The sequence below is a fragment of the Coregonus clupeaformis genome, chromosome 7 (assembly GCF_020615455.1).
Source record: "Coregonus clupeaformis isolate EN_2021a chromosome 7, ASM2061545v1, whole genome shotgun sequence".
NCBI classification, from domain to species: domain Eukaryota; kingdom Metazoa; phylum Chordata; class Actinopteri; order Salmoniformes; family Salmonidae; genus Coregonus; species Coregonus clupeaformis.
This window is the reverse complement of record NC_059198.1, coordinates 10,981,775-11,009,513: the sequence shown is the minus strand read 5'-3', so window position 1 is coordinate 11,009,513 and position 27,739 is coordinate 10,981,775. Positions and strand designations below refer to the sequence as shown.

Here is a 27,739-nt window from a genome sequence, read left to right as displayed (position 1 = left end):
AATGTTTTGTCACAACGAGTGTCTACATTCAGCTTGAAATCAATGGCAATGCAAATAGAGGGCTTAATCAATGAAGCCCTTCACCATTCAATACAGATGACAGCTGGCTTAAAATGGGGCAGCAGTATGAGATGGGTTAATGTCATGTATTGAACCATACACTGAGCACTCACCAGGTTGCGTGCAAAGGCATGTTTCTGCTACAACTGCTCAAGCTTACTGATGCTTGAGCCCAGACTAATCTTAAAGGGACTATGGTTAGGGATGTAATGGGATTTACTGTACATTGATTCTAAAGCCTGCTATAGCAGCGACTGACTGTGGCCTTTGGCTCCACCTGCCACAACATTGATGTATCACCCCTGACTGACAGATATTGTAGGTTATAAAGTAATCAGGCTAAAACACAGTAGATGGACCATCTGAACATCACTAAACATGTGATATCAATTGAGCCGTTCTGTTCTTAGTATGAAAACTGGTGTAATAATATGCGGATCTGCTCCTAAGTATATAAAAAAATTAATAATAATGTGATTAGTTCACTCAAGTTTATTTGCATCATACTGGCCACACCTTTTTGTCTCTATTGATTTCTATTCTGTTCTTCAAAGACTGAAAACATTTTTTTAAATGTATTTTTTTGTATTTAATTTATTTAAAGGCCGGTTGACTGAACATCACCCTGTGTTAATTTCAACACAGAGTCACTGACTCAACCTCAATTTGGATCCTCCTCTTGGGTTCGTCCTGACTTCTCAAGGTCATCACCTGGCTGATGGTGTCTGTTCAACACTACAGCCTGTTGTCTCTCTGGCTCATCTGGGAGGCCTTGCCGATCTCCACATTCTGGTTGGGGATGGGCACCATGGTTGGCTTGTTGTTCTTGGAGAAGGCGTACTTGTGGTACTGCATGATGGAGTTGTAGTTGTAGCCGGTTCCCTGGTTCAGAGTGGCAATCTTCCTGAAGTTGTGCTCCATGCCAGACTGGACATTCTCCAGGAGGACGCAGATGTGGTTGTCATGGTCGTTGCGGGTCTGCTCGTGGTTGAAGCTCAGGGCGTGCAAGCAGCTCGTGCTGGGTGGTGCCATGATAGACACAGCCCGGAACGTGCCAGAGACACGTCTAGGCATTGGCGCGGCAACCAAAGTAGGAGTAGCACCCTTTGAGGGATGGACAGGTAGTCTCTGTGGTTGGTGCGCTTGACGAAGTTGATGCAGGAGAAGCTGGCAAAAGACTGCAGACCACGCTCGATGATGGACCTCTCTCGGGATGGAGTACCCATTGGCGATGGTGTAGGGCATGTAAACCTTGCTGTCGCTGGACTTGGGCCACATGCAGCCAAAAGGTGTGCAGGGGTCAGCGTCCCACTCAGCGTCGTTGTTGTAGGCGATGTCACCCACCACCATGGGCTCGCTGTGGATACGGACAACGTCCCTGTTGGCCTTCTCCAGCAGCAGCAGAGACAGAGAGCTCCTCTTCCTCTGCCCAGGCGGCCGCCACAAGCAGGGCCAGAAGGCCCAGAGTGAACTTTAAGGCAGACATGTCATCAAACAACCTTTAGGGGAGTGAGGTGAAGTTTGTTTAGTGGTCTAGACACTGCACCTTATATAGTGCAATCTACAGTGGAAAACTGTCCACGGCATGTGGCCCAAGTCCAGCGACAGCAAGGTGTCACGACTTCCTCCGAAGCTGCCTCCCCTCCTTGTTCGGGCAGGCTTCGGCGTTCATCGTCACCGGCCTTCTAGCCACTGCCGCTCCATATCTCATCATTCCATTTGTCTTGTCTTGTCAATTACACACACCTGGTTCATATTCCCCTCATTAGTATGTGTTTAAGTGTTCCCTCTGCCCCCTTGTCCTTGTGGGTGATTGTTCATTGTGAGGATTAGTAGCTCGGTTGAGCTCAGTATTTTGTATTGCCGGTGTATTTTCCCCATGTGCATGTTCGTTCCAGTGCGCCTGTTTTGCACACTGGACTGGTTATGCTGGATTACGGAATAAACTCTGTATACTGTGATTTACCCTCCTGCGCCTGACTCCTTCAAATCATGCATCACACAAGGTCTACGTGCCCTAAGCGAGATTTGGTTGTCCCCCCATTTTAGTGGCCCCACTCTTGATTGCAGCGAGAACATTTAGCAATTTTATAACACATTTCCTGCAATTCTACACATTTTGCCATGACTTATGCCATGTTAATGATATATGAGTGATAGTGACTACCAAAATAAATGGGGGCCCCCTAGAGTTCAGGGCCCCTGGGCATGTGTCCTGCGTGCCCGGTCAGTATTTGGCCTTGATTACTACAACTTTAGATGGCTGGCTAGAGTAATTTACCAATCTAAAAATGGTTAGCTGACATGGCTGACAAAACAAGAGAAAAACTGCTGATGCACAACCAAATGTCAGAACTTGCACCTTGTGTATTCTACTTTTCTAATTCTCAGCAGTAAGCTGAGACTCCGACTGAGTAAAAAATAAATAATAATTAAAATAAAAAATACCTTTTTTCTTTTTGGGGGGTCGGGGCCCTAAGCGACTGCTTATGTCGCTTATGCCTGGAGCCGGCCCTGCCAACATCTGGAAACCACCCTGAAGCCAATGTCTATCATGATTTAACTCACAGAAGACAAGCATTGCACTCCAAGTCCTTCCTGTTGCAGATCTTTATTTCATGAAGACGTTCCCACTCTCACCCCAGGGTGATATAATATGCAGGCATGTGAACTACAGTCAAGCACACCATTGTCTGGAGAGTAAGTGAGCTGGTATGGTTTAAATGGTTTGTACATTATCCTACATGCTCCCTCTTTGAGCCTACTTTCTCTCTCTCTCTCTCTCTCTCTCTCTCTCTCTCTCTCTCTCTCTCTCTCTCACTCTCTCCAACACAGCTCTATATCCTGTTGGATTGAACTCCTTCCATGTACCATGTCACCAGTGCACAGTCTCAAGTCCCATTTGCCACACATGAGCTCCCCCAGCACACAAGAGTAGAGTTCTTCATAAGGGACTATGGGAAGGAAGCAGGGAGCACTCTCCAGCCCAACTTAAATCACACAGACACATGGTGGTGGAACCCTCACAAAATGACTCCTTCATTCATTCATCCACTCTGTGGGTTTCCTTTCTCTTTTTAAAAATTCCATATGCAAGCCTTCCTAAGTGCATTCTACAAAGGATTTTTCTTTTTTCTGGGAAGTCAGATTCCATGTTTTATAAGTCAGTGTGATAACCTTTTGAGGATAAAGCTTAATCTGAAATCTGCTTTACAGATGTTTGTGTTCATCTACTTTGCAGTTGCTTCATTCATTAATGCCATGTGTGTTGTGAGCTAGAGAGAGAGAGAGAGAGTGAGAGAGAGAGAGAGAGAGAGAGAGAGAGAGAGAGAGAGAGAGAGAGAGAGAGAGAGAGAGAGAGAGAGAGAGAGAGAGAGAGAGTATGTTATTTACACCCTTTGCATAACATTTAGAACATTTGTGTGTTTGATTATTTTTTTTAAAGTCAAGAACAAGAAACATGGGAGCCAATTAAAATTGGTTTCAGATATTTTAATCACATCAAAGGCCTCAGTTTTCAGTCAGTTACATAAATGACTGACAAATGAGGTGAAAGCCAAGTTCTCATCAGTGAATATAAACTAGCAATTACATTATAATAAAAAACTATATAGATCCCATATGACAACCACATCAATTGAATTAAGCTAAAATGATAGTCTCTCACCGCTCCCTCCAACCCGTCTCTTTGTACACTATATAGCCTTACATAAAGATTAACCTGTGAACACAAAAGGGCAATACATTTACTTAAAATGTACGTATAGACTACAGAAAATGTCATAGCATCTGGCAGCGACGTAATGCGATAAAATGTGATCGCTAACTGAACTCGACTGGTTGGAATTGTCCTACATTCGCTGCGTCAAAGACGTATAGGGCCTACAGCCTAGTCCCGGTTCAAACTATTTGGTCATTTTAAAACCATCATAATACCATACAGCACGCACTTATTTATGGGCTAGTAAACAAAAGAAGTCATTACTGTACAACATTAAAACTTCTGGTATCTCCTGTGAATGAAACAACCTAGAATAAATGCCAAACGCACCATTCAAACCAAGTTGAGGAGATAATATATCCAGCAATAGTTGACTGATTAAAGGTGGTTTTGCGAATCCAAAACGATTCCAGGTAAATGTCCAAGGATATTTCAGTGGCAATATATTTTTCCTAAATGCTTGCTCCAGATATCCTTTCCATTTCGGACAGCGCATCAGGCACTCGACAGTAAAAATCTCCCTGTTACATAGAGATTTGTAGTGTGGTGCTTCGCGTGAGATCCCTCCCCTTGTGCTGCTCATAATGTGTGTGTGTGTAAATGTGTGTGCGCGCGCGCAGTCTGTTTGTGAGGCAGTTGCGTGCGAAGAGCTCGACATGTAATTCAGAGGAATCTGCCACCTGAAACGCGAGGAAGTGAAGGCGACTCAATTCGGTATAAAGCATCAACCACATCTGCCTCGAGCTTTGTAAACATCAGTTCAGAGCTCTGGTAGACGTTTGCTGTATTTTCTCGAGGAATTATTATTGTTCACGAAGGAAGTGCCATCTATAATAGACCCATTCAATTTGAATGACCTATCTAACATTATACTGGAATTAAGTAATATTGACAGACCTTCTTGGTAAGTGTTTTGATTTGATGTTTTATCCCTTTTGTTCCAAGTAGCCTATTTTAAAATGCCATTCAACGTTTTATTCGGCTTCATAATGTATGTATTTGATTCGAATAATGTTAGTGAATGTTGGCAGCATGGCTTTGACTTGTCTATGCATTTGGCAGCTTTCATCATATTTAAGTTTCACCAGTGTAAACAAAATATTGACAGTCTTTATAACCGTTTAGGACATAATTATGCCTTTATTCCTATGAATTTTCTTATTGATTATTTTAATGGGAATAGTCGGTCTCAACTCTCAACGTAGCCTAGTTAAAAAATGACTCGATCTTGATAGCATCACTAGACTTATATGAACTACTTTAACATAATTTACTTTATCGAGTTCATTAGCCTGTTCATTAAACTTTTTGTAGCCTATGTCATATGTGGGACGCTGAAAAGTTTTCTCCATCTTCTCTGCAGCGCACCTGTTACCTTAACGGAGCGCAAGACGATGATACCACCGGGAGACTGCATGTATGCGGGCAGGAAAAGAAGGAAGCCCGTTCAAAAACAGTTAAGAATCACATGTTTCTCCGTAATATTCTAACATTGATATTTGACGCATGGTGACATTTGTTTTATGGATTTTATGTGTATTTTTCTCCTACTTCTGATGTTTGTAGAAACTTTTTTGATGTTGGGATAGCCTACATGACAGCCGAATAGTAAAATGTAGTTTATTATTTGTGTGATATTTTCGTTTTTCAGAAGCATGCAGATACATTAGCTACTGTGTTTCACCAAACACTGGACATTTTTTTTTAACAAAATGAGTAAGATTTGCAAAAGTTTGGACAAATTTAAGATGTTATAGATTTGCTGTTGTCATATTTATGCGATTACATATCGAATATTCACATGGCCTTGGGTTGAATTGAGTCATTTGCAGATTATTGTGTTTGCTTGTGGTTCCAGACTAGATTTTTTCAAAGGAGAGGCAAGGTTAAAATGACTGATAGGAAACCTGATGGTTTCAAATGTTAGCCATAGAAAAAGACTGTATAGGCTAACCAAGCTAGCTGTCTGCTACTGTAGCACTTAACAGTTTAAATGTTGAATCCAACCACAGGGTTCAGTGAGCTACAATTTATGTCAAATTTGAGAACATTATATATATATATATATATATATATATATATATATATGAAATTAATCTCAATCAATGATCTACATTGCTTTAATAGTATGACAGTTGACACAACACATTTCAGTTGAACATCCCATTTGGACTAGTAAACAGCAGTGGCGTGACTGGTTTAATTGAAGCTCTGGGTTTGCGTGCAAGAGAGTCAGGGGGTAGCTAGCTGACAGAAATCAGACTCATAAGGATGCAGCACTGTAAAAAGAAAAAGATGTTGATTCAACGTACAATTGTAAGGCAACCAGATGCAAAATAATTGTGAGTTTGCTCAACAAAACAACCAGCTGTAGTAGGATTGTGAGTTTGCTCAACAACATTTTTGTTGCGCAAACTCACAATCCTATTGCAGCTGGTTGCCTTACAATTGTACATTGAACCAACATCTTTTTGTCATTTTTTGCTGTTTTACAGTCAAGTCTCTTTTGAACAGAGAGGGAGTTCAGCTGACATGGCCTCTACCTTCTCTTTCTCCTGTTGACCAGGACAGATGCAGGGAGGAGATAGAGGTTTCAGCCAGGGGACAGGGGCAGTAGTAGGGGCACCATGCAGTGGAGATCTGAGACAGGCACCACCGAGATGGTTTGGGGTGGTGATTTGAGTCACTGGACAGGCACAGGGGGTGCTTTAGGCCATCAACCCATCTGGACAGGTTCTCTTAAGGGTCGCACGCATCGCACCAAATGTGGATCTCCCGTTTGTCAACCGATCGTTTAGAGTGCTGTTGACGTCTGACTGATGTCATTTTCGCACGATTCTGCATGTAAAATCGGTTTGCACTCGGTCCGCTAGCACTCTTGGCAGGCAAACTTTATTGGTGTGTTCAAGCCCTTAGAGGTAGTATTGATTGGTGGCTGTTGATTGTCCGACACTGGCAATGCTGTTACCCTGTGTGTGTGTGTGTGTGTGTGTGTGTGTGTGTGTGTGTGTGTGTGTGTATGCGTGTATGCGTGCGTGTGTGTGTGTGTGTGTGTATGCAATTGCCGAATGAAAAATGTCTGTATATTGACCTCACATATTGCATGTTTCACTATATCAATGAGTCATCAAAAATGGCTTTAATAAAACTCTTCAAAGAATATAAGTATATTTTAATGATTTACAAAATGATTCCCTGTTTATATTCTGTTGCTGTGTCAACGACCCCTACAACCGTAACTCTTGACCGTACTGCACCCAAAAGCATAGTACATCTCTCTGTTAACAGTTGAGCCTGACAGATATTTTAGAATCAAACCGCTACCAACCCGTCACAATAACAGACACAAAAATATGCCCGTTGTGTTTTCACCAGGAAACCAGCCACGGTGAGTGAGAAGTCCAACCCGTCCAAAAGGCATCGGGACCGCCTGAACGCGGAGCTGGACCGACTAGCCAGTATGCTGCCCTTCTCCCCAGACATCATCTCCAAGCTGGATAAACTGTCTGTGCTGCGCCTCAGTGTCAGCTACCTGCGGGTCAAGAGCTTCTTCACAAGTAAGAAGACACTTTTTCCTCCCCCAATGTCTTGTAGGGAGTAGAGACTCTCACTACAGAAACTACAGTACACTACACAACAAGACACAGCACATCACAGATCAGGTGAACTACACTACACTACACTACACTACACTGCAAGTGTTTGTAGTCGACTGCAACATGTAGATCTCAGTCTGTGTGTATGACTGGAGATACATTCAGGAGTACATTCAGGATAACGCTTCTCTTTTTAGGGACAGACATGAAGTCAGTGAACTCAGTTCTTGGGCACAGTGTGACGAACTGAGAATATATCCTCAGTCTTTTCAGTAGCAGCCGGGAGCTTGTGTGATTGCCTAGACCTACAGTTTAAATATCCTGTTCAGGGTCTCACACTTGTTACACAAACTGTGTGATACACATGGTTAGTCAACATATCCTCAGGCATAGTTTAAGAACATTCTGATTGTAAGAAAAATTCTAAATAAATTGTCATTTAGCACACAAGTGCATTTGAACAGGTTATTTGATTTGCAATATTTGACATTTTAGTTGGATTGACGAGGGGCAATCAATGACATTTATATATGAATTCTTCTAGCTTCTCTCCACTACTTCTTCAACAATCAACATGACTCTCCACTATCTTATACTGTAACGTTGTACAAACGTTCTTCGGTCTTATCATAACATTTCTCCCTTTTTCTTGTTTTGCCTCCCCTTTTCTGTCTTTCTCTCAGTCTATCTCCTGAGCTGTCTTCCATCCAGGTCGTGGCTATTTTCATCAGGGTTGGGGTCAATTCGAATTGAGGGCAGTCAATTCAAGAAGTAAACTGAAATTCCAATTCAATAATTGAAAAATGGCATCTATTTTCAACGACTTCCCAACAAACTGAAAAGTAGAAGCAATTTCTTTCAATTATTATTATTTTTTTGTCACTTCATGAATTGACCGCCTTCAATTCGAATTGATGCCAATCCTGATTTTTATGCTCTGGACTTAATTTCAATGCTCTACACTAATTTACACTGAGTTACTGTGTGTCCCGCCAGTAGAGTATCAACCAACAATCTGGAATACTTTAAAGTGGTGAAAGATGTTTTCCTCTCTGACAGATGACCTGATAATGTTCTTTCTCTCTTTTAAGTCGTTACTTTCCCCTCAAGTCTCTTGTGTATTCAAACAATAGCGAAAACAGGCGGGTGCGTTCCAGCAACATCTATCATCAGTGCGTTTTGAGTGTCTGGCTCTTTTCGCTCTCTCTATTCCCTCGTTACACGTGAGAGAGAGAAAGAGAGAGAGAGAAATAGAGAGAGAGAGATTGAGAGAGCTCAAATGAAACACGAGAGAGAGAAAGCTCAAATGAAACACGAGAAAGAGAGCGAGAAAGAGAGAGAGAGAGATCTCAAACCAAAAACATGTTAAATCCCAATGCTTTTTTGCCTTTATTATGAACAGGGATTACACCTGCTAAGGTGTGAGTGGGGCACAGGGCAATGAACATAAATTGCCTCATTCAAGGCAATTCCTTTGAGGATGCTACAGCAATCATAATCACGTCAGTGCCTTTTGGGCTATAGAATGGATTGGGGTGAACAGGTGTACTGTAGTCAAGTAGAGAATGATTTGGCTGGAATGACCAATTAGCATGGAAAAGGCAGGAGCAGGACTGATGTACTCTGCTGTCCTTTGCTCTATGACACTGAAACAGGGGGGTCAAAGTTCACATGCCCTGATGCACTTCCCTGACCTCTCAACTCTTTGCGTGGTGGCACCTTTCGGGCACCCTTTAACCCCATTAACCTTACCTAGAGGGCAGCTTATCCATCACGCAGATCACAGGTGCTAAGGCTGTTAAAAGTGCCAGTGTGAGATGAGGACATGGTGGATTGAATGGATTTGATCATAGAGGGAAAGAGGGACCAGATCTCATCAAAGCAATGTACAGTAGCATAGCCTGAGTCCTGGAAATGTGGTGGGCATAGTGAAGAACTAATCATACAAAGGAATAGTTATCCTAATTTAGCCTGTTCTTATCTGTAATATATAATAAATGCCATTTAGCAAACACTTATATCCAAAGCCACGTACAGTCATGCATGCATACATTTTACATATGTGTAGTCCCAGGAATCAAACCCACTATCCTGGCGTTGCAAGCGCCATGCACTACTAACTGAGCTACAGAGGACAGTAGTGACAGTGGTCATAGTGAACAGATTAGATGTGCTTTGATGCTTAGGTCTATTTAATGAGATCAATTACAGCTTGGCATTAAGCATTTGTCCTCCTCGGATCTCGATCATTCTCTGAATTGAATCTAGTCAGCTCTCATTTGTTACATGACTTCCTCGTAAAGACAGCAGGAATAGAACCACACATAAAAGTGACACCTTGTGTCTGCGCTCTCCTATTATATCTAGTGTTTTTTTATAGGCCCCAGTCAGAACGTAACGGTGCCGTCTTCCTTCCCACCACTAGGGGGACTAGTGGTCTCAGAGGCAGGATCAGGAGGGAGATGAGGATGGGAGGTGTACAGATGGGAGGATGACTGGAAAAGACAGAAACAATAACGACATATCTGGGCCCGTATCCACAAAGCATCTCAGAGGAGTGCTGATCTAGAATCAGGTCCCACCTGTCCATATAATCTTAACAATTGTTATCTGAAAGGCCCTAGATCAGCACTCCTACTCTCGGACACTTTATGGATACGGGCCCTGGTGTCTGGTTTTGGCTGGATCAGGAGACAGTGGCTGATAGCGGTTATTCTCGTACCAGGGGCGGACTGGCCATTTGGCATTTTTGGCAAATGCCAGATGGGCTGGTCCATTTTTAACCTAGTTGGCTTGTCTTACTTGGGTTTTTTACTCAAAATGGTAATGTTCTGGCTAATAATGGGGCCTTGAGGAAGAAAATGGGCCGGTGTGGGGGCCTCATGGAAGAAAATGGGCTGGTGTGTTAGAAATGCCAGGGCCGATTTCTGGTCCCAGTCCGCCCCTGTCTTGTACCATTGGGTGGAGTAGAACAGAGTGTACAGTAGTAAAGAGTGTAGTGTGTACAGTTGCGTGCAAATTTACCCTAAGGGTCTAAGGGAACTGGGTAACCCACAGGAATTGGAAAATGTTATAAAATGTTGAGGGTTTGTTTGTATCAAGCCTATAAGACCTATTGGCATTATGTGAGTGTAGAATACATACGTGATACTTATATATACAGGTACAGTATATTTAAGCAATAAGGCACGAGGGGGTGTGGTATATGGCCAATATACCACAAAACCCTGAGGTGCCTTATTGCTATTATAAACTGGTTACCAACGTAATTAGAGCAGTAAAAATACATGTTTTGTCATACCCATGGTATACGGTCTGATATACCACAGCTGTCAGCCAATCAGCATTCAGGGTTCAAACAACCCAGTTTATAATGTTTAATATTCAAAAACCTATTGGTTACTGTTTAATTTCTATGTTAAGAGGTCATGATAGCTAACCACTGTGTAGTACAGTACTCATTTAAGTCGATGCAAATTGTTTCCAGTGCTCTTGAGGACTGTGATGAGCATGGGTGTCTGGTATTTGAACTTTGAATGTGTGTGTCGACTTGATCCATCTATCATGTTCAGCTCTCAGGCCCTCTCCAAGGATTCTGCCTCTAAGGTAGCTGCATGGTTGGAGGCAGTAAAGTTGACTACATTAGATCAAGATAAAATATGGATTGACTGAGTTGGCATACAATAGAATCCTTTTAGATTCCGATTGTATATCCTCACTGAAGGAAGTTGAACAGTATCCAATCCTGTCTCCCCGATGGGTTTGTGAGTGGTCAATAATTTGTGTGCCTCGATATAATGCAAAAGCTTTAGGTTACACTGAAGCCAGCGCTAAACCTTGCAACGCTCAACGTAGCTCCTTTCTCTGTGTTTTCTGCTACACAAATCATAAAAGCCTAAATGTTGCCTTGGCTGCCCCTATGTATGATTAGGTTAGCATAAAGTCTTATTAGCCTTGATTACACATATTACTCACGTCTCTAACCTAGTGGCTTCCAATGTTTTACTTTCTGACCCTGCTAAAGCCATTTGACCTGCCTGTGACCAAATAAATAAAAATAAAAAGATGTTAAGCCTTAGCCCAAGAATCACTGAATATGACCCATTATTTGAGAACCACGGCTCTAGCCTCCCTCCCCTCTGTGAGCGTGTGTGTGTTTATTTGATAATTTGTTAATTTGGGTCCCCATAAGCTTTTGCAGAAGCAGCAGCTACTCTTCCTGGGGTCCACAAAAAACACAAAACATGACAAGTTACAAAACACTAATACATTGATAGACAAGGACAGTCACACACATTTTTAATATAACCATATACAAGCAACACAACAAAAATATGATATAAACAATACAATTAAAACATACTGCATATATGTGTGTGTTAGAGTGTGTCTGTGTGTGCGTATGTTTGTGTGTGTGTACATGTGTGTTTACCCTAATCTACAGCCACCCAATGTTTGCAATGTTTTAATTAAACCAGATTACAGTAGCGTATGAATCTGCCTGGGTTTTAGACACCAGATTGCTGTGTCTGTGACAGGACCTGTCGTTGGGTCTCTGTTTGTTGTCAGAGTAGTGAGCTGTAATCCCCCCCATGTTTTATGGTGGGTCACAGCCCTGGGATTTCGGTGTAATTAGTCAGCTCTGGGTTTACACTGGAGATTAAGGAACCATCCTCTTTTGTCTTCCTGTCTCCATTTATTCCTCCATTTATTCTATATTCCACTAAGCTACTCGCAGTATATCCCACATAACAGGGTTGAGTCTCCAATCACACAGGAATGTGCTTACTGCTGTATGTTAGGAAGGGTAATTGAAGGGTAAACCCAAATAATTTGTAGGACATACACTGTTTCTGTAAAGATAACAATAGATGCATATCCCTGGGTTTCTAACATGAACTAACAGGTTTGCCAAAACATTCAGCGTAATCATTTTCCAGCATGTTTGCTAAGTAGTATGTTCTAGGTGGTGCTAGCTGCACCAATGTTGTGGGTTCACATGTACAGTCAATATACTATATAATGACTGTGCAATAAGGTGCTCTTGATAAGAGCGTCTGCTGTATGACTGTAATGCAACATAACGTAGCAGGAGGGACCAATAAAAATCCCCAAATAACTCAATAACACTCAGCAGCAACTTCACCAGTGAATCCCCATTGTTCCTGGTCCTGTGCTATACACTATCACGCTGCCTCTCAGATGTGATTCTTTTTCCGTTATCAGATATTTGCTGGTAATGGCGTCCAGAAGTGGAAGTCAATAGGGCCTGTGATGAGGATCAGATGGGTTGAGCTCAGCCCTCCGCCTTCAGCCCTGAGTCCTGACCCAGTAATAAAGGCCAGGCCCATCTGCTCTCCTTTCTCTCTTCTCCTCTATCAGTCCTGGGAATCTAATCCCTGCTAACACACTACAAGCTTCTGAAAGGCTGCAGGAATGGAAAGGGGTATATACTGAAGAACTGGAGGATCATTGAAATTGATGTATTTTAGAGTCATAAGATTTTAATCCAAGGCAAGACACTTATGCCATGTACTGTAGTTACAGAATAACAACAAGTTAAGATTCCATTTCATAAATAGTATCTGTGCAACATAATGAAAAGTGTGATAGAATAGAGGGATGTTAGTTTCAAGGTTCTAGTTTTATTAGTTGTATGTACGGAATGCACATGGTATACGACGTCCAACGAAATGCTTACTTGCAGGTTCCTTCTCGACAATGCAACAACAATAAGAAATAATAAAATATAAGAATACGAACATAAAGTAAATGTCTCAGTAGAATAGAATAAAACATTTTAGCATAAGTATAATACAGGAAGGAACAATTTATAGTCCACTATTTACACGTGTTTTGGGGAAGGGGGGATATAGGGCAGTGTATGAACTGAGCAGTATAATAAGAGTCTGGTAGCAGCAGTTGTGATGTGTGTGTATCATGAATGTATGTATGTGTGTGTGTGTGTGTGTGTGTGTGTGTGTGTGTGTGTGTGTGTGGTGTGTGTGTGTGTGTGTGTGTGTGTGTGTGTGTGTGTGTGTATGTCTGCTAGGTGCAGTAGCCTAGAATTACAGTAAAACATCTACATTATGTGTATTGTTTTTACAACGCAGAGAGTTTAGTGTGGCTGTGTGATGGGCTGTGTGGCTGTGTGATGGCTGTGTGGCTGTGTGATGGGCTGTGTGGGTGTGTGATGGCCGTGTGGCTGTGTGATGGCCGTGTGGCTGTGTGATGGGCATGTGGATGTGTGATGGGCGTGTGGCTGTGTGATGGGCATGTGGCTGTGTGGTGGGCTGTGTGGCTGTGTGATGGGTGTGTGGCTGTGTGACTGTGTGATGGGCGTGTGGCAGTGTGATGGGCGTGTGGCTATGTGATGGCAGTGTGGCTGTGTTATGGGCGTGTGGCTGTGTGATGGGCTGTGTAATGGGCGTGTGGCTGTGTGACTGTGTGATGGGCTGTGTGGTTGTGTGATGGCCATGCGGCTGTGTGATGGGCGTGTGGCTGTGTGGTGGTCTGTGTGGCTGTGTGATGGGTGTGTGGCTGTGTGACTGTGTGATGGGCGTGTGGCAGTGTGATGGGCGTGTGGCTATGTGATGGCAGTGTGGCTGTGTTATGGGCGTGTGGCTGTGTGATGGGCATGTGGCTGTGTGATGGGCGTGTGGCTGTGTGATGGGCGTGTGGCTGTGTGATGGGCTGTGTGGCTGTGTGATGGGCATGTGGCTGTGTGATGGGCCTGTGGCTGTGTGATGGGCTGTGTGGCTGTGTGATGGACGTGTGGCTGTGTGATTATGTGATGGGCGTGTGGCTGTGTGATGGGCTGTGTGATGGGTGTGTGGCTGTGTGATGGGTGTGTGGCTGTGTGATGGGCGTGTGGCTGTGTGATGGGCTGTGTGGCTGTGTGATGGGCGTGTGGCTGTGTGATGGGCGTGTGGGTGTGTGATGGGTGTGTGGCTGTGTGATGGGCTGTGTTATGGGCGTGTGGCTGTGTGATGGGTGTGTGGCTGTGTGATGGGCTGTATGGCTGTGTGATGACCGTGTGGCTGTGTGATGGGCGTGTGGCTGTGTGATGGGCTGTGTGATGGGTGTGTGGCTGTGTGACTGTGTGATGGGCGTGTGGCTGTGTGATGGGCTGTGTGGCTGTGTGATGGGCTGTGTGGCTGTGTGATGGGCTGTGTGGCTGTGTGATGGGCGTGTGGCTGTGTGACTGTGTGATGGGCGTGTGGCTGTGTGATGGGCTGTGTGGCTGTGTGATGGGCGTGTGGCTGTGTGATGGGCTGTGTGGCTGTGTGATGGGCGTGTGGCTGTGTGACTGTGTGATGGGCATGTGGCTGTGTGATGGGCTGTGTGGCTGTGTGATGGCCGTGTGGCTGTGTGATGGGCTGTGTGATGGGCGTGTGGCTGTGTGATGGGCGTGTGGCTGTGTGATGGGCTGTGTGGCTGTGTGATGGGCGTGTGGCTGTGTGATGGGCGTGTGGCTGTGTGACTGTGTGATGGGCGTGTGGCTGTGTGATGGGCTGTGTGGCTGTGTGATGGGCATGTGGCTGTGTGATGGGCTGTGTGGCTGTGTGATGGGCGTGTGGCTGTGTGGCTGTGTGATGGGCTGTGTGGCTGGGTGGCTGTGTGATGGGCGTGTGGCTGTGTGATGGGCCGTGTGGCTGTGTGATGGGCTGTGTGGCTGTGTGATGGGCGTGTGGCTGTGTGATGGGCGTGTGGCTGTGTGATGGGCTGTGTGATGGGCGTGTGGCTGTGTGATGGGCCGTGTGGCTGTGTGATGGGCTGTGTGGCTGTGTGATGGGCGTGTGGCTGTGTGATGGGCGTGTGGCTGTGTGATGGGCTGTGTGATGGGCGTGTGGCTGTGTGATGGGCCGTGTGGCTGTGTGATGGGCTGTGTGGCTGTGTGATGGGCGTGTGGCTGTGTGATGGGCGTGTGGCTGTGTGATGGGCTGTGTGATGGGCGTGTGGCTGTGTGATGGGCTGTGTGATGGGCGTGTGGCTGTGTGATGGGCCGTGTGGCTGTGTGATGGGCTGTGTGGCTGTGTGATGGGCGTGTGGCTGTGTGATGGGCGTGTGGCTGTGTGATGGGCTGTGTGATGGGCGTGTGGCTGTGTGATGGGCTGTGTGATGGGCGTGTGGCTGTGTGACTGTGTGACTTCACAGCTGGGAAGTGTGAGACAAGGTTATAGTCCAGAGAGAATGCCATCCACACTCTCAACTCTAAAAGATTAACAATATCTCACAAGAGACCCCTTACCCACATAAGCGTTGCTCTGCTCAACCAAATTATGGAATACAGTCCAAAGTGTATGATACGGTTTATGTCTGTAGGTCTTGAGTTGGTGACATTTGGGCTTGTTTTTTCTAGTTGTTATTTACTCAGAAAGACCATGACATTATTTTATGTGTGTTGATGCGAGGCAAATAGCAGCTGAAATTGACATAAAGAAGCATTAGCTATGTCTGTGTGCAGTGCAGTACTAAAGAACCACATCCTCCTCAGCACCCAGTCAGCCTGCCTTACTACCCAGGCAGAGCATTTCCACTTCCATCTGTGGTCTTGGTAGTCAAGCGATGGGAGGATGGCCTTACAGACAATTTTGACTGCCAGCCAGGGTGTGACTAAGGTTTATTTTGAAGACGTCTGTCACCGTCTCTCCTCTTGCCCCGGGCGGTGCGCCGTGCTCCTCATGGCTGACTGATCGGGTTTCCCTTTCGCCCATCGTCACCCCTACGGGACTGGCACATTGGACTGGCATTCACCCACACCTCCTCCCTGACCCTCCCTCCTCTGGACAAGGACAGGCATAGGGCAGATGGCTAAGGGGGCAAACGGGGCCTCTTGCCACCTCTGGTTATATCTGTCACTGAGGATTGATCAAATACAAGCCTGGGCATGTTCATATGAGTGTCTCAGTTGGCTAACAATTATCAATGCAAGAGAATCTTTTCATTTTCAATTAGTCTGTTTCCGGCCTCTCTGAGATGCAGCGTCCATGCTGAAAGATTCGAGCAGAGTTGTGAAACCTAATCCAATCTAGAGATGTGATAAATGTAAACTTGGCAGCAATTGTTCCTTCTTATAAACTGCTGATAGTGCTGCTGGGGTTGTCTGACAGAGTCACACTTAGCATTAGTGGATTTCTGAAGTTCTAATGAAAAAACAACAATGATTTATAGAGATATGTTTACGTATCTAATGTACCCAGTCCTCAGGGAGCATCCATAGTGCAACGTGGGACTTGAAGTCTGATTGAAGTCTGTTTGAGCTCGAATTTGAAGGAACTACAAAGGGCCATATTGCTGCGTGTTTAGGATGTTTTTCCCCCTGTAATTAGATTGGGTCTTTTAAAGTAGTCATGTGCTCCCAATAGGGATGAGTAAGGGAACTAGCCTCATCCAGTGAGAGCTAATGGGATTCTATGACATAGAGCCAGGGCAGTTCAGTTCAGGTCCATCCATTGGTATCACAATAACATTTGTTTAGTCTGACTGCCCTGTGCTCTTCAAGAGAGTGTACTATCATATCGAAATCCCCTAGCATGCACACGGGCGCGCGCACACACACACACACACACACACAACCCCCACGCACTCACACACACACACACACACACACACACACACACACACACACACACACACACACACACACACACACACACACACACACACACACACACACACACACACACACACACACACACACTCCATTCTCGTTCCTTCCTTACACAACAGGTTGGATGTTCGTCACCACAGAGTTACTGTAAATGTGTGGGATGAAGTAAATTATATTTCTATGCGTTACATGGTAAATCAAAATATTTTAAAGGCCTCTATCTCGGATTTCACGCTTATTTTAACCTCTGGAACATGTGTTTCATTAGATCCATCTGTCAGTGAGGCTCTGTTTTGTGTTGAGAGGTTCAACAGCCTGCACTATCTACGCTTTATCTGTGATAATCCTGTAAAATCTTTCCAAATGTTGTTTTCCAAACTAATACAGATGTAGGATCTTAATTTGATCACTCTTATGTTGCTGAGAATTTTCTTGCACTGCAGGAAATACAGATGAGCTTAGAGATTTACATAAATGCACTGAAAACAGTATTGCACTTTTCATGTAGCCTACTTTTGGCAAGCTAATAGCCTAACCACCGATCATACAACATTATGGACTAAATGTTCAAATCCTGTTGCTGCAGGATTATTTTGCTGTGACAATATAGGCCAAATTAAAATCCTACATCTGTACTGTAGTCTGAGGAACTTTGTAAATATTTGTACTTTTTTAGATCAGCATGTTGCCTTCGCACGCAGACTTGTTGACATTGCGCAAAGTCAATTCAGACATGGCTGTGTGCCAGAGGGGGTTGTCTGTGGAAACAATGTGATGTAACTAACTGTCAGGTACTAGTTGACATGAAACTAAGGACTGGGCCTTCCTGCCACAGTGCAACACTTTGAGGAAACTGCTTTGGTAAGACATGTCTGCCTCTTTTGTCCTCAGCACTATAAATGGGCCAATAATGGGGAAGAGGATGGCTACAGGAACCTAACCCTCATGCTCAATGTACGTCAGCAAGATGTCGAGCCCTAGACGGGCTCAAGTTTTAATCACGCCACAAAGGCCCTTGTGTCCCACTAAACTTTTCTACCTTGAGGTCGTCAATCGGGAAGTTGCCCCATACATATGAAACCTCTGGTCAGAGAAGTCCCTTAGTTTAACACTATAGAGTGCAACGATGCATCAACATCATGTTGTTGACATGTAAGCAAAGGCTTACAACAGGAGATTTCAGACAGTGAAAGTCTGTAATCTGTGTCAGTATTTGCCGTGGGGTTGGTGGGCACAGGATCAAACATGTCTCCACAATATAGAGATACTGTACAGTACATACAATACACTGCGTGTACAAAACATTAGGAACACCTCCATTACACAGACTGACCAGGTGAATCCAGGTGAAAGCTATGATCCCTTATTGATGGCACCTGTTAAATCCACTTCAATCAGTGTAGATGAAAGTGAGGAGACAGGTTAAAGAAGGATTTTTAAGCCTTGAGACAATTGAGACATGGATTGTGTATGTCTGCCATTGAAAGGGTGAATGGGCAAGACAAAAGATTTAAGTGCCTTTGAACGGGATATGGTAATAGGTGCCAGGCGCACCGGTTTGAATGTGTCAAGAACTGCAACGCTGCTGAGTTTTTCACGCTCAACAGTTTCATGTGTGTATCAAGAATGGTCCACCACCCAAAGGACATTCAGCCAACTTGACACAACACTTAACAAGGGTTAACAGTTGAAGTGTGCCGTAATGTTTTATCAATTAGTGATTGTGACAAGTTGAAGACATCCACTCCAAAGGTTATTGATGTGTGGAGTCGCACATCTTAAAAGCATATAGAGAACAAATGTTTCAGTATGCCGTGCCTTCTACATGGTTGGCTAATTGTGTAAATTACTAAAAGAGGCAACAGAGGCACCAATCTGCAGACAGATAAAGCATACTAATTGACCTTTCAATTGATGCTTGTGACTAAACTGCCACCCAACTATTATGTCACGGTGATGGAACAATAAAACCAAACAATAGAGTCAAAACTTGAACATTTATCACAATCACACTACAAAGTAATGACTGCAACCCTTCTAAATCCAGTACCCTGTGCATCTCCTATAGATACACTGTCAGCTCTTTTGCACGCGATATATTGCGCCCGAGGGATCCTGGGGTTTCAACATATCGTATTAGTTGAATGTCATGTGTCAGAACAAGTCTGACGAATTATCCAAAGTGACTAGCCGTTGCTGCTGTGCTGTGGTGTCAGAGAGGCACAGAACAGAATCCTAACTAGGTTGCCTGTGGCTGCATTCCTCTTCATTCCTCATCCTGCTCATTCCGTTGCACTTTTAATCACCCCCCCCCAAATGTTCTTGAGAAGACAAAGGTCATTCCTGCCTATGTCAAACACTTTTGTCTTTGGAATTAATGTAACGTGGACTATTTTCTCATGGTGTTTTGAACTCCTGTATGTGTACATTCTGTCTAGTGCATTATGAATGATGTTACAGCATGTACATGCATTTGGAAATGCTGTATTATATGCTTTTAGTGAGTCGTATAATCACCTATAAAGTGATAGCGGGGACTATAAATGTGATCGTAATGCATTATAAACTGTTGTGGTTCATAGAAAGTCCTACTATTGTCTTCCTACAGCTAACTTAACCCGGGGGGGCCAATCCAACGTCCACCATAATATCTTCTTCCTCTACAACAACGGACATCAGATTGCTCATCTTTACATCTCTCCCGATTATCCCCTGTAATGGACCTAAAGATGACCTGAGCCATATATTTAGAGAGTTGACACTACAACATAACATGGGGAATATTTTAACAAATCTATGTGTCTGAATATCTAGAATTAGAACAATATTCAAAATTCTACAAAAGTTTGCCGAACTCTCTAAATTCATGGCTCTGGTGATGATGAGTTGTCCCCTTTCTTCACTGGAATGAAGGATAATGAGGAGTGTTGTTGCGGCTCTGTGATCATCAACCCCACTAAAAGAGACATTTTAGTCATTTAGCAGACGCTCTTATCCAGAGCAACTTACAGGAGCAATTAAGGTTAAGGACCTTGCTCAAGGGCATCACATCTGCAGATTTTTCACCTAGTCGGCTCAGAGATTTGAACCAGTGACCTTTTGGTGACTGGCCCAAAGCTCTTAACTGCTAGGCTACCTGCTGAGACACAGCTCCCTCCAGTCACTTCATTCACACTCTGTGAGCTGACACCCCTGCTGCGTATTCCTGTTGAATCCACTGTGGAGGAGTCTCTTCCCATCTGCTTGTGCTTCACTGACTTTGAGCATCTCTCTCTACGACAGCTCCTGACTAACCTAAATGCCAATATTGCCCTTTTTTTGGGTTGTTGCATACAACGCCATGGGTAATTATTTATGCGTTGCGTGAGCAAGTTATGTTTGCATGAGCAACATAAGTGTACGTGTATGCTTATCATCACATTTGCAATGCAAATATGAGTGCGTCTTCCCCCCATTGAGGTAACTAATACGATAATGCGATTCTATATGATGAATTGAACATTCCTTGCAAAGAGCTTTTGACCTTGTACCTCCCACCCATATTTCAGGTTCAGCTCTATACACTACCATAAAATAGTGTTAACATGTTAACCTCTTGTATGTGTGCAGTAAGGGGCTGAATGGCGAGCTGGTGTATGTATTTAGGATCCTAATGTCGAACTCGTTAGCCGTTTGAATCAAAGGCGTGACACTCCCTTTGTCTGAGCTGACCTCTCCGCTTGAGTGGCCACTGGCGAACAAAGACCATAGGACGCCCCCAGGATCACAAAAGGCCATAAGTGAATTACCACAAATCCTTATTGAGGGGCCTCACACTGCAAACAGCAAACTGTTACTGTTGAGCACCACAGAGCAGCACAGAGCTGAGAACCCAGCATGGCGGGGTGTTTGTGTGGCCTTCATATGGAACCAAGAGGCCTTTTGTTGGCCCAACACAATTGTTGGAGTCTGTCCTCTGTAATCACAGTCAGACAAGCGAAATTATGTTCCCCTCCCCTGCATGTCACTTAGGCCTTTATACATCTCAATGTACTGGCAATGAGCTGGATAGGCAACGTGTAGGAGGCACCTATTGCTTTGTTTTCCATTTATATAACAATTCATTCTCAGTTAGCAACTCCTGCTGTTAATTCATTTGTTTAGTTTCATGGTTTTTTTTTTTTGGGGGGGGGGGGGATATGAATTTGCACTCAACAAGGTCTTCAAATGTTAATCAGCTCTTATAAAAAGATGTTATGACAAATTAAATGTTTATTGGGCTGTTAGATTTTATAATTTCGTAATTCTTCGTCTTTTAAGACTGTACAAACCACATACAAATACACGTTTCCCTCTGTGTAAGTACACTGTATGGTTTGCAGATGTGGTACTATTGCAGCCATATGTAGAGAGCTCATTTGATAACTCATTAAGACTGTGAAAAACGGGCCTCCCGATTGGCGCAGCGGTCTATGGCACTGCATTGCAGTGCTTGAGGTGTCACTACAGACCTGGGTTTGATCCCGGGCTGTGTCACAGCCGGCCGTGAATGGGAGACCCATGAGGTGGCGCACAATTGGCCCAGCATCGTCCAGGTTAGGGGAGGGTTTGGCTGGCCAGGATTTCCTTGTCCCATCGCGCTCTAGCGACTCCATGTGTCAGGCCGGATTCCTGCAAGCTGACTTCGGTCGCCAGCTGGACGGTGTTTCCTCTGAGACATTGGTGCAGCTGGCTTCCGGGTTAAGTGCGCAGTGTGTCAAGAAGCAGTGTGACTTGGCAGGATTGTGTTTCCGAGGACGCATGGCTCTCGACCTTTGCCTCTCCTGAGTCCATAGGGGAGTTGCAGCGATGGGACAAGACTGTAACTACCAATTGGGGAGAAAAAGGGGTAAAAGTACAACAACAATGTTTTTTTTTTTTAATGCCATTGGTTTGATTTGAGTTGATTAACTTAAGCCTAAGCACTTCGGTATTGAAAGCTGTTGTATATGTAGTCATCTTATGTATTTGTAATCTTATATTTTAGATGGATAAATGTATTGATAGTGATATTTTAATGTGTTTTGCATGTCTGTCCAGTTTTGTATTGCTGTGATTTAGCGATGTAATCCAGCTAAACACCTTCATTTTTCAAAGGTGCATTTAACCATGCCTTTTCGGTAGATTTTGGTAATCAAGTAATTGATTACAACGCATCACCAACCATGGCCCTGTTGGCAGGCGTCCGGTCTTCCCCCATTGCCAGTTTCCTATACCAGGACCTATTAGCTATCACGCAGGACTTCACCAATTTGAGATGGGCGCCCACAACGGGCGCACTGGTGGCAGTAATAGGATCCGTTAATGAATAAATCGAGGGGAAAGCTTTTCAGTATGGCTGTTCCAGCAAAAAGTAATGTCGGGGTAACAAGGTGGCCCTGGGCATGACCCCAAGTGAGCACTGTGGGTAAAGATCTGGAAGAAGGGGGCGATTATGGAATACCGTCCAATCAGTAAAGTGCTGTACTGTACTGGACATTGGGTTAACATGCTGTCACTGGTTTCACCATCTAATGTCTACTGTTCTGTAAATTTATCTGGTTCTATGTGGTAATAGGATGAATTACTCCATTGTATATGTCTCGGTAAAAGTTCAATACACGTACCAGTTTATCATAAAGAATATGTACCAGTAATCCTATCATTATCAATATGTAGGAAACACCATGACACTGTAACTCAATACAGATGTGAAACGAAGGGTTGGAGTTACATTTTTCTATTAGGTATTGCAAACTAATATATATATTTTTAGGGTTAGAAAGCACAAAAAACATGAGGAAGTAAAACTTTGTTATATATGTAATTTCCTGGATCACCTGTCTGTGTGACACAGAGCAATGTCAACGAAATGAGTGTAGCAGAAAATATTTTATTGTTGAATGAAAGAAGAGAGAGAGAGAGAGAGAGAGAGAGAGAGAGAGAGAGAGAGAGAGAGAGAGAGAGAGAGAGGGAGAAGAGGGAGGGAGGGAGGAAAAAAAGAGAGAAAACTGAAAAGAGCGAAAGAAAGCGAACTGGAGAAAAAAGCTAACCCAAACAACAGTTAGTTGGATCATAACGAGTGGATGGTTCCAAGCACATAAGGGAGTAATTGCTGTGAATGAGAAGTGGCAGAGGACAGTTATGGCTAATGAATGCTCCAGTTATTTGCTGCAGAGCAGTTTGCGTGACTACTCCTTGGCAGGGCTCTCAAGCCCCCAAGCACAATTTGTAACACAGAAGAAAGGAAGGTATGTCTGAAGTGTTTGACAGTAAACAGGGCCACATGCTGCCGGATATACAGCCTCGGCCCCACTAGGCTGTTGAATGACATCACGTCGCTCAGCACTGCAGGGAGATCAGCGTTGAGGCTTTAAATGTCTAAAACTGAGCTGCCAGAGTAAAATAAAAAAACGAAACAGAGAAAATAAGCTGTGCGTGAGAGATGGGAAGATAATAATGTTTTGCCTATCAGTAGGCTTCTGACAAAGTGCTTCTCTTCACAAGATGGAGTCAGTGGTGCTTAGTGTCTGCATGGCATTCCTCTGTTTGAATGTTTGTGTCACAGTGTCAAAATCACCCTATTTCCACAAACGGAAAATATCTACAGTGGGGAAAAAAAGTATTTAGTCAGCCACCAATTGTGCATGTTCTCCCACTTAAAAAGATGAGAGAGGCCTGTAATTTTCATCATAGGTACACGTCAACTATGACAGACAAAATGAGAAAAAAAATTCCAGAAAATCACATTGTAGGATTTTTTATGAATTTATTGGCAAATTATGGTGGAAAATAAGTATTTGGTCAATAACAAAAGTTTCTCAATACTTTGTTTATACCCTTTGTTGGCAATGACACAGGTCAAACGTTTTCTGTAAGTCTTCACAAGGTTTTCACACACTGTTGCTGGTATTTTGGCCCATTCCTCCATGCAGATCTCCTCTAGAGCAGTGATGTTTTGGAGCTGTCGCTGGGCAACACGGACTTTCAACTCCCTCCAAAGATTTTCTATGGGGTTGAGATCTGGAGACTGGCTAGGCCACTCCAGGACCTTGAAATGCTTCTTACGAAGTCACTCCTTCGTTGCCCGGGCGGTGTGTTTGGGATCATTGTCATGCTGAAAGACCCAGCCACGTTTCATCTTCAATGCCCTTGCTGATGGAAGGAGGTTTTCACTCAAAATCTCACGATACATGGCCCCATTCATTCTTTCCTTTACACGGATCAGTCGTCCTGGTCCCTTTGCAGAAAAACAGCCCCAAAGCATGACGTTTCCACCCCCATGCTTCACAGTAGGTATGGTGTTCTTTGGATGCAACTCAGAATTATTTGTCCTCCAAACACGACGAGTTGAGTTTTTACCAAAACGTTATATTTTGGTTTCATCTGACATTCTCCCAATCCTCTTCTGGATCATCCAAATGCACTCTAGCAAACTTCAGACGGGCCTGGACATGTACTGGCTTAAGCAGGGGGACACGTCTGGCACTGCAGGATTTGAGTCCCTGGCGGCATAGTGTGTTACTGATGGTAGGCTTTGTTACTTTGGTCCCAGCTCTCTGCAGGTCATTCACTAGGTCCCCCCGTGTGGTTCTGGGATTTATGCTCACCGTTCTTGTGATAATTTTGACCCCACAGGGTGAGATCTTGCGTGGAGCCCCAGATCGAGGGAGATTATCAGTGGTCTTGTATGTCTTCCATTTCCTAATAATTGCTCCCACAGTTGATTTCTTCAAACCAAGCTGCTTACCTATTGCAGATGCAGTCTTCCCAGCCTGGTGCAGGTCTACAATTTTGTTTCTGGTGTCCTTTGACAGCTCTTTGGTCTTGGCCATAGTGGAGTTTGGAGTGTGACTGTTTGAGGTTGTGGACAGGTGTCTTTTATACTGATAACAAGTTCAAACAGGTGCCATTAATACAGGTAACGAGTGGAGGACAGAGGAGCCTCTTAAAGAAGAAGTTACAGGTCTGTGAGAGCCAGAAATCTTGCTTGTTTGTAGGTGACCAAATACTTATTTTCCACCATAATTTGCAAATAAATTCATAAAAAATCCTACAATGTGATTTTCTGGATTTTTTTTCCTCAATTTGTCTGTCATAGTTGACATGTACCTATGATGAAAATTACAGGCCTCTCTCATCTTTTTAAGTGGGAGAACTTGCACAATTGGTGGCTGACTAAATACTTTTTTCCCCACTGTATATGTATCACTTCGAGAACTGCAGTGTCATTTACTATCTGAGCATAAACTACAAATAATAATTTAATTAACTAGCTGAAAAAAATGTCTGTGAAGAAAAACACGTTTGTACGCTGTCAGAAATTCTCAGCTTCAACATTCTAACAGCCAAGAGTTCCAGTTAAACACGTAAAGATTTCATAGTGATATTTACTTATTTATGGGCTGGCATTGGCACCTCTCAAAGACCCAACAGGAAATGTGTTTGTTTTCTGTAATAGCTTTTGTCTAATTTCCAGATAAAACAGCACTCAGTTACAAAGCGCTGGCGATTTTACAGGCCTCATCCCAGATGTCTCTCATTATAGCAACTGAAATTGAGCTAATCTGAGCTAATGAATTGGGCCCCTATGCCAGTTGTACAGCACTTTGTATTTGGCCACTGTACAAAGAGCACAAACACTCTTCCCCATTGCCTGTTAATGATGCTTACTGTACATGCATCACCATGGTTTTATATGTAAGTTGGTCGCACACCTGACCTGTCATGGGCACATACTTTAAGTGCCCATATCTGAAATAACTAAAGCCCAAAACTAAAACAAAGTTAAACCATAGTCTAGCCTGGTAACCCGAGCTTCTAGCCTACTAGCCCAATTTATGAAGCAGTTACTGTCAAAATCATCCCTGATCCTGACCTTATTACAGTGAGGCCTAGTGCTACGAATACAGAGTGTATACAGAGCGCTATTATAACTTATTCATGGGACAATGCAGAATGAATGACTATGATATCAAATGATCCAATGTCTTCTTATTATTACGGAATCCTTGATTTGAATTCGATAAATGTCAACTATCCCGATTTCACTCAAAAATGAATGACTAAGGGGCGAGGGCGTGCTATTTTCTTTTAACATTAGTTAATCAAGATGTACCCCTGTACTAGCTACAAACGGGAGCGTTGCGCAAAGGAAGAATTCCATGCCACGGTCTGTTGACATGGCCCTGAGTATCGTGTTTAAATTGGCCAGCTGAGGAACAGTACGTTATGCTCATCTTCAGCAGCTGCCGAGGCTCCCTGTCAGAGCACCCGAATAGGATGCGTGCGATGCCGGGGAAATTCTCCACACTAATGTACTAGTGTTTGTTTTCATCAGATAGACAGATTTAAATATGCATAAACACAGCAGCACCCAAACCCTATCCCAATCGGGACCTGTTGGCCGTCGCCTCCCACCTCAACCGTTGTCGACAATGTCATCGACTTTTCATTAGGCGTTGGTTGACAAATGTTTTTTTCTCACTCTTATCAGTTTCTCCCATGGGTTCATGAGATCTCTTGGGGAAATTTGGAAGTTCTGAACCATAGAATTAAGAATTAGAACTCTGAACTTTGATCCAAACTTCCATATTCAGATGGAATTCTCTAACTGTAACAAATTCCCAGTGTTTTTCCCCCAGCCGCCAACAGACATCACACAGTAGATCCACAGAGGAATTTAAGGGTGCAACACAAGAATCCACGAACATGACTCAGTCGAACCATGCAGTAAAAAAATACCATAATAACATCAATTGAACGTTCCAGTGGCTGTTTGAAGTAACATCACCCTTATTACTTGATACAGTAAATACAACCTGCCTAGCGCTGAGACGACTCAAAGGGCACATTCATGGAGACGCAGACGCCCTTTCACAGAGGGCAGTTGGATCTACAGGATACCGATCCGTTCGCATGCAATGTCGTTAATGTATTTCCACATACCGTGGTATAATCACGTCAATATCTAAATGATTTTCAGTGATTCACTGCTTTATGGTGTTTTTTTTCTCCCTGGTTTACATTCACCGTTTTGCAGGTTTTACTATATAATTTCTTCCATCCTAGCCAAATTTCCTCATCTGCTTGCATGCTCCTCCTCTATCAAGGTTTGGTACTTCCCTTATGCACTATGCTTTTTTGCACGCTAACTACAGGTCAATACAGTCTAACTGTCTATCCTGCTCACTATCCAACATTCATAGTGACAATAGTGGTAGGTGGATTGTTTGTCCAGATCTGCAATAGGCTAATTAGCAATCATACCACACATAAAATCATTCAAAGCTGCACCAATTTCCTATATAAATCCACAAGAACAAAGAGAATAGCTGATAGGCAGCGGAGAGGCCAGGTGCGTCACTACGCATGAAAGATCAGTGAAGACATGAGACATGCAGCTCAAAAAGCTCCCCTATTGATCTTGTTTAGGGACAATAAAATTATCCTTCCTAGACTAGCCTACAATATTGCATTATTGTTTTCAAGTGAGAACAAAATTCTGTCATTTGAATAAAGGCGCAAGAGCCCTGTGAATTGAATGTTTCATTCGATTTGAATCAGTTGTGGATCTACTCTCGACAGTTTATATGGTCTAGAAAGGCACAGTAGCAGGCCAGTTTGGCTGTATTTTTACTTCTGATACTGATGTGCTGTCTGTTGAGAATCATCATTCTCCCAAGTCATCCTGTAATAATGTGGCCATATATACTTCCGGCAGGCCCAGTTATTCAGGAAAGCTTAACACAT

General features: G+C 43.7%; 1 protein-coding gene and 1 pseudogene across 1 annotated transcript in view; one reads left to right on the top strand and one right to left on the bottom strand.

Annotated features, from left to right (window-relative positions):
* Positions 1 to 795: 795 nt before the first annotated feature.
* On the bottom strand, positions 796 to 1,546 carry LOC121570433 (annotated as a pseudogene).
* Positions 1,547 to 4,449: 2,903 nt separating this feature from the next.
* Positions 4,450 to 27,739, top strand: part of LOC121569123 — a 73,344-nt gene continuing 50,054 nt past the window's right edge. Inside the window, exons 1-3 of the mRNA XM_041879778.1 lie at positions 4,450 to 4,685; positions 5,145 to 5,237; positions 7,157 to 7,338. Of these exons, the coding sequence (XP_041735712.1) occupies positions 5,176 to 5,237; positions 7,157 to 7,338 (244 nt within the window). The 5' untranslated portion in view covers positions 4,450 to 4,685; positions 5,145 to 5,175. The remainder of the gene's footprint in view (positions 4,686 to 5,144; positions 5,238 to 7,156; positions 7,339 to 27,739) is intronic.